Consider the following 13,292-nt stretch of genomic DNA (forward strand, 5'->3'; position numbering starts at 1 on the left):
ATGCATCTAGATATAATCCTATCCTAGCACAGACAACACTGTATTTCAAGACTGATCTTGAAATGTCCTTTTTGACCATGAATAAGACATTTGTCTTGAGCCTGCCATTCCTGGCATAGTATCCATGTGATTTTCTGATCCACAATGGCCATCACGAGTCCATTTCAGCTCATTAACACCTAGAATATCTATCTTTAGCACTCATTTTTAATGATTTCAAATGTTCCTAACTTCATACTCCATACACTCCAAGTTCCAATTATTAACTGATGTTTACGCGTGTTTGTTTTCTTAAGTTGTGTACTATGAGCAAAGAGAGTTCTCCAGGCTTTGCTCCCTCCCTTAGGCTGTAGTCAATCCATATCTGATGGTCGACTCGACTCTGAGAGGCAACCCTTCCTCTGTCAAAGTTTGATCATCTTCTGGCATGAGGTTTATCTTCTGGAGCTCTCTCTGATGATTTTCTGCTTCTCTCTATGAGATTTTCGGGACCTACCCATGTTTCAATGCTGCAAGAAAGGTATCAGAGACTAATTCCTCCAAAGTTGATCGCTCATTCCTCCGTCATAATATCTAAGTGTGGAAGCTCTGCTGAACCCTGTTCACGTTGGGTGACTCTGCTATTTGAAATACTGAAGACGTAGCTCCGGCATCAGTTACACAAAAGCCACCACACTATGACAAACTGACAGACACGTATTCTTGTTGGGGAAAACAAACAAACTCACTGCCATGGAATCAATGCTGACTTATAGGGACCATTGCGGGTTTCCAAGACTGTAGCTGTTCATGGAAGTAAAAAACCCAGTCTTTCTCCTGAGAGGCTGTTAGTGGTTTCAAACTGCTGACCTTCTGGATTCACAGCCCAAAGCATAACCATTACACCACCAGGACTCTGGTCTTATCCACAGTCACATGTAATTTACTATTTTACACCTAACAAAATAATCATCTGATAAGAGTTGTATGAGTCCCTAAGAAAACGATAAAAAAGAATGATGGCAACATATGTGCAAATGTGCTTGATGCAATTGATGGATGGATTGTTACAAGAGCTGTAAGAGCACTCAATAAAATGTTTTTTAAATAATCATCTGGAATAATGAAAAATTTAATGTTATGAGGTATGTTTTTATATATGCCTCAAATTCATCAATGAATATTTACTCAAAATGCAACAGGTGATTCCTCCCTTAGTTAGCAGAATAAAAGTTGGAAATTTTGCTTTCAAGAAAAACAATTTCCCTGGATTATACTTTAACAAGATTAAGTAAAATTCTAAATAGATAATGCAATATTCTTCCTAAAACAACTGTCAAACTTTATTGCCATCAGGTAGATTCAACTCATAGCAACCTCATATGGAACACAGCTCCTTAAGGTTTCTAAGACGAAAAATCTAGACTCACTTCGCTCCCTCTTGGGTTTACGCTGCTGAAGGTGGTGTTAGCTGCCCAGTGCTTAGTCCACAGCATCATCTAGCCTCAAAAAAGGCAAGCCCCACTAAAATTTTAAATTGATGTAAGTGAGCCATTTAAGAAAGAAGTAAAGCCCATTCCTGATATTCACAAAAAATAAAAACCCTAAGTTATAAAAAATGTAAGTTCAGGACTTCAAATAATTAAGATAATACACAAATAGTGATCAAATTTGGGGATCTGAGTGCTTGGCACAAAACTAACTCTAAAATTCTACGACTGACTTTATGGGTTGACTGATTTTATCATAATTTACATATTAATGCTATTGTTGTTGGGTGCCATAGAGTGCACAGTCTTGTGCCATCCACACAATGGTTTTACGTTTGACCCACTGCTGCAGCCGCTGTGTTGATCCTTCCTCTTTTTCACTGTCCCCTATTTTGTCAACGCATCATGTCCTTCTAAATTAACAGTAATTATTAATGTTGCATTCTTTGCAAACCATAGACTGCTCACTGTCAATGTTTAAGATGATTTTAAGCCGATTACAGAACGTGCTATAGCAATATACTTTCTAATTTTTAATGTCTGCCAAAATGCTCTTTTTTTAACAATATCAAAATTAGCCTCTCTACAATAATTTCAAATAGTAAGCAATGCTCCGCAAATTCTATTCCCTAAATATACAGACAAAAAACAATGTATCAGAGTTGCTAAATCAGTAAACTATACTGCAAAGCCAGCAGTTCAAAATCACCGGCCCTCTGCAGAAGATGAAGCTTTCTACTTCTGTAAACAGTTAGTGTCTGAAATCACAAAGGAAGCTCTTGTTTGTACTACAGAGTCAGAATCCACTCAGTGGCAGCGAGTTTGAGTGTTGAATATACATACATAAATAAAATAATATACATATGTACTTAAATACTTAAATAATATACATATATACTTAAAATAAATTTAAGTAACAAGGTCATCAGGCGGCACAACAATTATTACACTTGGTTATTAAATAAAAGGTTGAGTATTCACGTCTTCCTGAAGGTACCTCAGAAAAAAGGCCTGACCACCTTGTTCAGAAAACCATTACTGGAAAACCCTATGGAGTGTGTATAGCTCCACAGTGACCCAACCAATGGAATCTCTAAGAAGTAGAACCAATTCTCTATGGCAAATTTTGTTATCTTTTTAAAAGATTAGTACAAGCATAATCTATCTAAAGCTATAGACACTCAGATGTAGCTGTAGTTACAGATATAATGGCCTTTTCATTGCGGTCGGATCAATTCTGACTCCTAGAGACCCAATATCATTCTCCAGCTTTTTCTAATTCCCGTAGCTAACAAGTAGAAAGAAAGTTGTTGTTTTTTTTTGGTGGTGGTGGTGGTGGTGGTGTGTGTGTGTGTGTTTCAAGCTAATACTCTTCCAATTAAAGCTACTGAGGATAAAGAAAGATTCATGCAGGCAATGTATGTGTTGTAAGCCTTATTTTGATACTATAAGGATCTTGATAAAGCAGATACTAAACTCTACCTCCCTTCCTACAACCCTACATTTTCAATATAACTGCTAATATTCTACATGTCAAATCCTAAAATGCTTTCCATACCACTAAAGGAAAATTCAATTGGGTTCCATAACGTTCCATAATTTAATTAATGCCACCGTATTCTAATAATCTGGAAACTGAAAATTTTCCATCTTTACCTAAAACAAACAACAAATATTTAGTTAGTGTTCAGAACTGACTCAATGGCAGGGAGATTTTCTGACTGTGCTATGAAGTAGTCCAGGTGGCACTGTCAAGTAAGCATTGGGCTGTGAACCACGAGGTTGGTAGTTCAAACTCACTAGCCGCTCCCCAGGGAAAGATGAAGTTGCCTGATCCTGGAAGGATTTATAGACCTAGAAGTCCTACATTTTAAGTTCACATCAACAGTGCGTGTTTGTGGGGATTGCACTATACACTTAAAACATGGGCTTCAAAAATGTGTGGGAAAAATGGATTCAGAGAGAAAGAAATTTTTCCACAAATTTTTGAAACACTATTTTACTGTATAAAGATGTAAAGTGAAAACAAAGCAAATCAATTAACTTACCGGTAAATACTCAATTATTCACGGTATCAGGGCAGGATTTATGATTCACAAATCCTAAGCTGGCTAGATTTTATTTTACAATAAATGTTAGCTTTTGAGATTTATTTTGTGCACTCTCGAGAAATATCCCTTTTTAGAGATGAGAAACTAGAAGTTAACTGAAGTTAAATAATACTGCAAAGACTCATCACTAGTAAATGCCAGCCTCCCTTCCCCCACTCCCCAAATTAAGCTGCCTCTTTAGTACAAACTGCCCAGAGAGATGATCTCAGTTGATTTTTAAAAGTGGTTTTGAAAGAAATATTTCAGATACTTATGTCTTTAAGTCAAGGGTCCCCAAACTTTTTAAACAAGGGGCCAATTCACTGTCCCTCAGACTGTTGGAGGGCCGGACTATAATTTAAAAAAACATTATGACCAAATTCCTATGGACACTGCACATATCTTATTTTGAAGTGAAAAAACAAAACGGGGTAAAAACACCTGGCATGCCAGATAAATGTCCTGGGCGGGTTGCATGTGGGCCACGGGCTGTAGTTTGAGGACCCCTGATCTAAGTAGACTCTGTGCCTCCCTCCACTGGGCAACCCACAAAAGAAACACATGCAGATCTCAATCACAAACATCTAGCAGCCTAATGTCTATCAGGATGTTGTAAGCTCCTTGGAGCCAGGACTCTGTCTTACTTGTTTATGAGGTCTCCAACTGCCAGCAAAGTACAAAGATTACTCATGTTACACTGGATCTTTTTAAATCATCTTCTGAAGACTTATGATAAAACCCTGCTGACAATGGGAACAAGTCACAGAATCCCAGAGTCAAATGGGAAATTAAACTGGACCACACAGAGGTCCAATGGTGTATCTTCCCTTTCATCAACACCATGTCCCAGATATTATTCTCTACCTTAAAAAAAAAAAGTAGGGGGAAGGAAGGAGAGATAATATTGTTCACCGATCAATTAACTTCAAGAAAAAACAAATAATCGCTATTTAACAATTCATTTGTTCCTGCAAATCTAGACCCCTTGACCTTCAGACTACAAAATCATTTTCTGTAAGTCTAATTCTCTAAATAAGCTATTAAAACCCACTTCCACTGAATGGAACTGACTCATAATGACCCTATAGAGCAGGGGAGAAGCTAGCCATAGTATGTTCAAGATTGTAAATGTTCACAGGGGTAGACTGTCACCTTATTCTCCCAAGGATCAGCTGGTGCACTGAAACCATTGTACCCACAGGTTTTTTAAGATAAATAATATACACCCGAAACCAAGTAAAACTCTGAGGTAACTGTTTATTTTTGGGGGGTACAACTCTGAATTATTAGGCCTACCAGTTGTGGGGTTTTTTAAAGCAGTTATAACATGCTATAAAAGCTATCTTGAGCTAATATGTGGTATGGCAGAAGCTGAAGGCATTGCTAAATTTTAGCAGCACATCAAAAACAGCAGAAAAAGAAAAAAATCTGTATATGCTAAAACAAGTACAGCATTCTGATTAACAAATCATCAGGTAGTCTTCTTTTTAAAGCCTAAAATTTTTTGCACTCTAAAACTAGCTCTTCTTAGTAAAACGCAAATTACATGTCAAACCTTGTTAGTAGTACTCTGGATGTTAGCTAACAGTTTACAGGAAGAATCTTCTGGTTCCATACTTACTAAGCATCCATAAGTCACGACAACTGTGCCCTACTCAAAGACTGAATTCTAAAATAGAGAAGGAAGGGTAGATGGAAAAAACTTGTCATAAGGGTTCACAAATTAGGGTGTTATAACACTATAAGCCAAAAAAGGAAGCTCTTTAAATGAGCAGTGCACAGTAACGCAACGCTACTGTCTGTCTCTACAACTACAAGAAGTAGATTCTATAGCTTCAATTTACACTTCCTCTAAATCACTCCATTTACCTGGGCTGATTTGAGGATTTTAGGCTTCTAAACTAAAACAGCAAACCTCTCCAACATCGCATGGTTATGGGGATTTTTTAAAAACTGCTTCTTTCATGTGAAAACCAATGTGTTCCTGGCAGAGGTAATCAACACTTCACTTGCCCAACCACTGTGAAATTATTATGCAAATTTATTTCCTTGTATCAGTTCTACCTATTGCATGGCTTCAAAGTCTTCAGGTAAGGTCTTGCCTAGCTCAATCTGCCATTAGTCGCTGTGCAAGTAATATTTTTTTCAGTCCTAAAGCAAAGTCTGGATAATAAACTGTTAACAACCACTACCCCCACCACCACCAACCTACCAATTGTAAAGCATTCACAATCTTTCTCAATGGAAACGAGTAGCACACAAACCCAATCTTTCATCAATTTAAAGAGATAAAAGCAGTAAGAATTGTGTCTTGGAACCAAACATCTGGGGAAGTAGGGTTATAGAGCCAGTGCAGATAAGATAAATGCCAATGACCACAGTACATGTTCTGTAAATCAGAAACTCACTACCGTGATTTAAGCCCGGTGGTAAGCTGGTAGTGGAAAGTCTCAACCTATAAGGGGCACTCAAATCTCAGGATGGAAACTTGGCTCCACCCTAACCAACCTCTCTCTGTCACACTCCGGAGACACGGGCAAGCATCTCCAACTCTCCTTTTAATGCAGCCCTGGGAAACTTCAGGTTCAGACAAGATTTCATGAAACACTGAGATCCAACAGCAGCCTTCTATACAGTCTCAATGTGTGAGGCAAACCCATCTTCCTAGAGCAAGTCTAAGTTTTGTTCCTCCACCTTCCTCACCAAGAATAAGCCCAAGAATCTAGTGCTTCCATAGTACCCAAAAGATACACAGTGCTCATCCGCAAAGCCTAGCGTTCTCACACCACCGTGTTTCATTGCTTATCATTTTTGTCCATCTGTCTTACAAGAACGACAGTTCGGGATTTTGTTTGCTTGTTTTCAACACGCTCCTTAAAAGATAGATGCGTGGTCCCTGAAGCCTGAGTACACAATTTCAGAGTTCCCAAAATGTTAGGGGGAAACCAGCATTCCATGAGTGAAGTAGTAGACTGGAGCAGGGTGTGTGTGTGTGGGCACAGAGGAGTGGGGAGGGCTGTTTGGATAGAATAATCGGGATATAGCCTAGCCGATGTAGTCAGGCATGTTACACTTAAACTCGGGGTTAAACAGGGTTTGCTGAAATAAACATGGGGGGCATCGTGATCGAGGTCCCATAAACAGGAAGATAACGCAGGGCTCGCTGCAAAGAGCTAGAAGCAGCTGCCGGGCCAGAAGTGGGGCCGACGCGAATTGAACTGCAGGGGATGCTGTAGAGTGGGCTCACCCGATGCCCTCTCCGGGATGGAAGGCAAACAGGGTGGACCCCACGGTCTCACCCCTCCGGGCTAAAGGTCCGGGAAGGTTTCGGGGCTCTGAGCTCAAGTTTCAAAGGGGGGCAATCAAGGCGGCGGCGGCAAGCGTGCACCCGAGCACCTTAATCCCAGCTAGGAAATCAGCGTTAGGCGCGTCCGCCGCACGGGAGCGAGGAAGTAACGGTCCCCGGAGCAAACTCCGCACCGCCCGGCGCAGCCCACCCTCGCGTCCGGGCTGAAAGCACGGTCGCTCCGCGAAGCCCGGCGATCGCCGCGAGCGGCGGCCGCGCGGCCACGGGGGAGGGGAGGGAGCGGGCAGCGAGTGGCCGCGCCGCACTCGCCGGCCCCGGCCCGGTCCCGGCCTCGCCCCGGGCGCGGGCAAAAGTTTCCAGCCAAAGTCCGCGGCCCCTGCTCGTGCAGCCAACCGCCGATCGCAACCGCCTCGCCGCCCCGGGGAGCGCCCCGCGCGGACCCGGCCGCGACGCCGGGACCCTCCGGCGCCCTCCTCTCCTCCCTCAGCCCCGCGCCGGCCGCCGGGGTCCACCTACCACAGAGCCGGGAGAAGAGCAGCAGCGGGAAGAGCAGCAGCAGCAGCAGCGGCGGCGGCGGCGGCGCGAGCAGGAGCCCGGCCCCGGGGGGAGAAGCGAAGGAAAGTTGTGCTTTGTTGCCTCCGGGACACAGCGGAGCCGGCCCCGGGGTCCGCGCCATCCCCCACCCTCCCCCCGGCTCGCTCGCCCGCCCGCCCCGCGGCTCGCCCGGCCCCGGCGCCTTCGGCTCTGGGCGGCGGCGGCGGTGGCGGCCCGGCGGCAGGTCCGGCGCGCGCGTCTCCAACTCCCCGCTCCGGAGCCGCCGTCGCCGCCGGCGGACACTCAGCCGAGCGCTCGCGGCCGCCAGGACTCCGCGTTCGCCGTCGCCGCCGCAGAGGCTGAGGCGGGAGCCGCCCGCCGCCGCGCAGCCACCGCCGCCACGCCCCTCCCCCCGGCAGCCGCCCGCCTCGAACTCCTGGGAACTCGGAACGCACCACCCCGCCCCGCGCGGGAGGGGGGAGCGGCATCCGACCCTCGGAGCGGACGGCGGGCGGGCGACTCCTGCTCCGTCGGAGCTCGGCGGGCCAGCCGCGCCTCTTCCCACCCCCCCCCTTCCCGAAGCTCCTCCCCTTTCCAAAGAAAAAAAAGGGCGACAAACTCTTCTCCTCCACTTGGATCGCGGGCAGGGCTTCGCGGGAGGAGAGAAAAATCTGGAATCGGTTAGCCCGCCCCGCCCTTCCTTCTTGCCTCGTTCCCCCCCAGCCCAGCGTGTCCAATGGTCTCGCCCACCCCGCCCCTCGCGGGTCCACCGCGGCCGCGGCGCAGACAGAGGCGGAGGGCGGCGGGACGGTCGCACTCGGCGTCCTCCCCTGGCGGGCGGGCGGCGCGCTTTCTGGGGGGGGCCCGGGACCCCGAGGGCACGGGGAGGGGACAACAGGATGGGGGCTGCCCCTTCCGGCGCCCCTGCTAAAGGGGCTTGTCATTAGGGAGCCAGACGAGTCATCCCCTCCCTTGCTGGGCGTTCGGGGAACGGAAAGAAAGACTCGATCCATCCCAAAGACTCCTCCCTGGGACGCTGTGCTCCGCGGGTCTCCTGTGCCCCCCCCCCACGGCCCGCGGAGGCAGGTTGGCGGGGGTCCCCTCGTTCTGTTCTAGGGGGAGAGCTGCGTGGTGGCAGGGTCAGCGCGAGCCGGGCCAGGAGAGGGGTCCCCGGGAGGTTTGCTTTGGGCTCGCTCTGCTCCTCTCCCGCCGCCGGGCGCCTCTGCCCATGCTGGCAACAGGAGGCCGTGGAGCCCGCGGACCGCGAGCGCGGCGGTGTTTTGCTTTGGTTTTCATTTGCATGTTCGCACGTGTCGTTTTATTTTTATTGCCCACTTGCCTTTGGACCCAAATGCGGGGATAGCTGCTGCAAAAAGTGGTTCTGAGGGACGTCTGTAGTCCACGACGACCTCTTGCTGTGCCCCCCATGGCTGCCTGCCCTGCCCTCTCCATTCGCCCGCCACTCACACACACAGTCCAGTTGGCCCGGCCTGGGAGCCACAGCCGCTGGCTGTCCTGCGGGGAGAAGGCCTGCAGAGGAAGAGTTTGGATTGTCCAGGGGGAAGACTGGAGGCCGAGGACAGCCGACCTCAGGTTTGGGAGCGGTGATTTCATGTAGGGTCGGCCAACGCCACCAGAGAGTCACAAACGTGGCTCTCTCTGAAAAAGCTCCAAAAAGGATCCGCTCCTCCCCCCTCGCAATCACTAGGGGCTGCCCACCCGCGGCTCTTTGGATTCCAATCTTATACTCACCTCCAAGGCTACACACTCTGCTGAACCCCGGTCCCACCTCTCTCCTTTCAGAACTTCCGCCCCCCGTCTGGGTCCCCCCACCCCCAAGCTGGATCTAGCGCCTCTTTTCCTCCATCCTCCACCTTTCTTCTCCCTCCTCGTGCCAGCCTTCCTACTTCACTCCTTCCCATCACCTATCCTCAGGATGCACGTCCGCATAAGCCTTGTCCCACCGAGGCTCTGGGATCTCGGTGATCACAATTGATGAAAGGTAGCTATTGTGACATGACTCCGCTGTGCTGACACCACTGTCTCCCTTGAGAAAACGTCTTTAACCATTTTCACTTTGCTGAGCCTAATTTCACTGCTAAATTTAGACCTAGCCCAATTGTGCAGCCCCAGCTAATTATCTGTTTAGATCGCACGTTAACACGTTGTTGATACTCAGTTAAATGTTAAACAACCAAATTTTAATATCGCTAGCCAATTTCATTCCCCCAGCCTTTCATTGATAGTTCCCCTGTCTCCAGAAACAATGATTTAGCCAACATCTGAATAGGTGCCAAAAAGAGCTTAATACGGGCCGTGCTGCACTTGCAACAAAGACCATGAGGAATTAAGCAGATTTAGTGCTTCTCAAAAGGATGATACGGAGCTTTCAAATACAGATTTCCTCCGTATCTAGAAAAATTAGATTAGTGGCATGCTATGATTATGTACTCTCCTCAAGTGAAGACAGAGCTCAGAAGAGCAGTATTTAGAGAAGCTATATGAGCATTAAAGAGTACCATGCTGGTGTTTTATGTGCATACATGCATTATGTTCTAATCATAATAATTTGTGTTGCTAGAGCATCTTCAGCCAGATGTCAAAGCGCACACTTCCCATGGAACATAGCAATTACTATGATCCCGACTTGACAGTGGAGGGTCCTAAGCACAAAGGTTAAGCGCTTTGCACGTGCTACCAGCTATAGGCGGCGGCTTTGCTGCCAAAACCAAGCCCTTGCGGCCGAGCAAGCGCCACTTACCCCTCGATATTTCATTTCAAGTAAAATGCACATTCACTAAGCCAACCCAAATTTTTAAGTGGTCAGTCTTAAATTACATCCCCCCCCCCCATGCAGATGAGATAGACTTATCTCAAGCCTTTCTGGTCCAAAATTATTCTTGGCTACAGAGAAGGACTTTACCTTACCTCAAACATAGTGTTGTGTTATGTTGTGTTTCGATTTGTCAAGGACCAGAATTATGGATGTGGTTTATTTTTTTTGGTTTTGTAAACTAATCTGTAACATGAGAGATTTAGGGGGGTTATATCACTTGCATTTTCAAATTTTTAAGGTAAATTTACCCTACTTTGGGGCAACAAACTGGATGAAGAAGCGTGACGATAGCTAACTTACTAACATTTCTGCCACCACGGAATACAAAAGAGCACATGTTTTTTTTTTTCTCAAGGAAATAACATACATATGGGAAGAAAAAAAGCAATACGAGCTTAATGCCAACAGTAGTTTCATTGTTTGGGGTGAAGAATACTGATGGAGTCCATCCCACTTTGTGCCTCATAGACTATCAATTATCCAGGTCCACTAACTGTTAATCGAAAAACAAAGGTTGACATCTCTAACAAAGAAGCAATTATGTACAGTGCTGAGCATTTTTCATTTACTCAATTCCAAATGAAAGGTTTGACACTATGATTAGAATTTCATAGCTGACAAACAAAAGAAGGATTTTATAGGAGTGGTGGGGCATTATAGACTTAAGCTAATTCCCTTCCCATCAGCAGATCTCCATGACCTGCTGTGTGAGTAAGGATAGCTGAAGAGAGGAGCAATGCTTGTGGAATAAACTCGGTGCAGTAGTTGATAATGAGTTGGTGTTTGCCCGGCTAGAATCTCAGTCTTTTAAAAGATGAGTTATGCATACGCGTTTTTAATAAAACGTTACCCACCCCAAAGTCCACACGCAATTATTCACCAGCCTTCTCAAATACAGCCATTACCCACTGACATTTTCCTCCGCAATCTTGCTGGCTTGCTCTCCCAGTTCCCTTAGGACTTCAGAGTTCCCTTGGTAATTGAGGCTCGCTATGACCACCCCAGATAAAAGAACTAGGCTCACCACGATCCCGTTAACTTATTTTATTTACGCCATTGCACTTACCCTCAGAGGAGTGTGTTTTCTGCCTTCCTCCTACTCGAATAAAAATTCCAAGAGGGTAGATAACGACATGTCTATTTTTTTCACTGCCACACTCTCCTACCTAATAGAAGGTCTACCAGATTGGATAATGGATATTTGTAGTGACAAAAGAGAGCGCTGGTGGGTATATGATGGACTGCTAACGACAAGGTCAACAAATCAAACCACTAACTGCTCCTCTGGAGAAAGACAAGGCTTTCTGCTCCCTATAAAGATTTATACTCTCAGAAACCTGCCCTGGCAGTTCTACTCTGTCCTATAGGTTCACAATGAGAAGAAATTGACTTGGTGGCAATGGCTTTGTTTTTCAGGTTGAGTAGTGACATATGCCAAGTGCCAAACAAACTCAATGAGAGTATATTCATTTTAAAACCTTGACCATATGTCATCTAGCGTTTTTGTAAGCTGAAAGATGGGCACTTAACTATGATCATTGCTTAAGACTTAATTGTTACTAGTTCTGTGTATTAGGTTGTTTTCTCTCAGCCCACAAAGATAACTTGGAGGGTGAAAGTGAAGCAGACGTCAACGATCACTATATTTTCCAACTTAACAATTTGTTTTCTATACCAGCCGTTTTCCCATCCCACCCCCACCAGAAGTCTTTTTTGGTTTAAATAATTCATGGGAATGGTCATAGAGAACTCATTGAAAAAACAAACTGCAATAACGACTAAAGTTTAGTAACAAAGAAAGATATAAAGAAATGAAAATATGCCAAGGATGGGGTTTAAGGAGGGATTTCAGCACAGGGCTTCACAGTCTCCAAGGCAGCCTTTTATGTCACATTTCTGTACTTCGAAATGCTGGAAATCTGCAAGCTACGTGTCTCCTTTTCTCGTCCTCTTTCTGATAGACTATTGATAGGGAGGGAGTCTCTAGAGAGAGGTTGGAAGTGAGAAGAGACTTGCCCCTTCCCATGTGCTACCTCAGTAAAAACTTTGCACCCTTGTCATTGGCAAGCGGTTCCTGTCTCTTGAATCTTTTCACACTCTAACAACTAGACTTACCAGGATTTTAGAGGCACCACCAGCACCAGCCAGGCTGTGCCGTCTCAAAAGTCCAAGCCTCAGCCCAGCAGAACCCATCCTTTGATCTGAGTGTTCTCAAGCCCGGCCTCTTTCCTTTATTCTCAAGTTTTCTAAGTGGAAAGAACTCCCTGCAATTAATATCTCGGCTCCTTCTTTTGGTTCTGGAAGCCCCTTCTAACACCTGTGTTAAATTCCCATGCTTGCAGTTAGTGTGGCTTCTTTTTTCCCTGTTCAGACATTGACGAATGCTCTCTGTTTCAGGAATCATTTCCTCAAATTTTTCCCTGTAACATTTTAATTTTTCTCAAAAGCTTCTAATCGCAGAGGCAACATCAGTTCATCAATTTAACGTCAATAAAGGCAAGGAAGAAAACGCTAAATTGGTACTACTTTGTTGACAATAACCGCAGGTTAAACTTAAGCAGACATTGGTATGAAAAAAATTTGGCAGTGTAGTGCTGATATTTTATTTATAGATGTATATGCTTTTTTTGGCTAGTATTTCTCATTGAGATCATGGAAATATATTTTCTCATTTTAGGTGATTTATTTCATTTGGAGAGTTTGATTGCCATTGAAAATCACCATGGAACTACTGGATAGATTAAGAATATTTGAGGAATTAAGAATATTTGGTGACATGGTGGGTTTTAACCATTAGGTCAACAGTTCAGAACTGCCAGGCGCTCTGCAGAAGAAAGATGAAGCTTTCTTCTCCCGTAGATAGCTACAATCTAGGGAACCAGCAGGGATAGTTCGTTCCTGGTCTCTAGGCTCCCAACTAGTTGAACTCAGTGCCCTTGAGAAAGTGAGTATTTGAGAAAAGAAGAATTGGACTTTTCTCCCAAATTTGCAATGAAATTGGAACATTTCTTTCTTTTCCCAATACAGTTCCCATAGTTGCCTAAAGCTTAACTCCT

At 45.3% G+C, this 13,292-nt stretch overlaps 1 protein-coding gene across 6 annotated transcripts in view; it reads right to left on the reverse strand.

Moving 5' to 3' along the window:
* Positions 1-7,783, reverse strand: part of NECTIN3 (nectin cell adhesion molecule 3) — a 140,345-nt gene extending 132,562 nt beyond the window's left edge. For 2 of the 6 annotated variants that reach the window (XM_075542550.1, XM_075542549.1), the window contains exon 1: positions 7,383-7,782. In XM_075542550.1, coding sequence (XP_075398665.1) covers positions 7,383-7,542 — 160 coding nt within the window. In that variant the 5' untranslated portion in view covers positions 7,543-7,782. Of the gene's footprint in view, positions 1-7,382 lie in introns of all 6 variants that reach the window. The other 4 variants (XR_012782884.1, XM_075542548.1, XM_075542551.1 and 1 more) reach the window with 4 other exon arrangements.
* Positions 7,784-13,292: the final 5,509 nt, after the last annotated feature.

Source organism: Tenrec ecaudatus, chromosome 2 (genome assembly GCF_050624435.1).
Source record: "Tenrec ecaudatus isolate mTenEca1 chromosome 2, mTenEca1.hap1, whole genome shotgun sequence".
NCBI lineage: Eukaryota > Metazoa > Chordata > Mammalia > Afrosoricida > Tenrecidae > Tenrec > Tenrec ecaudatus.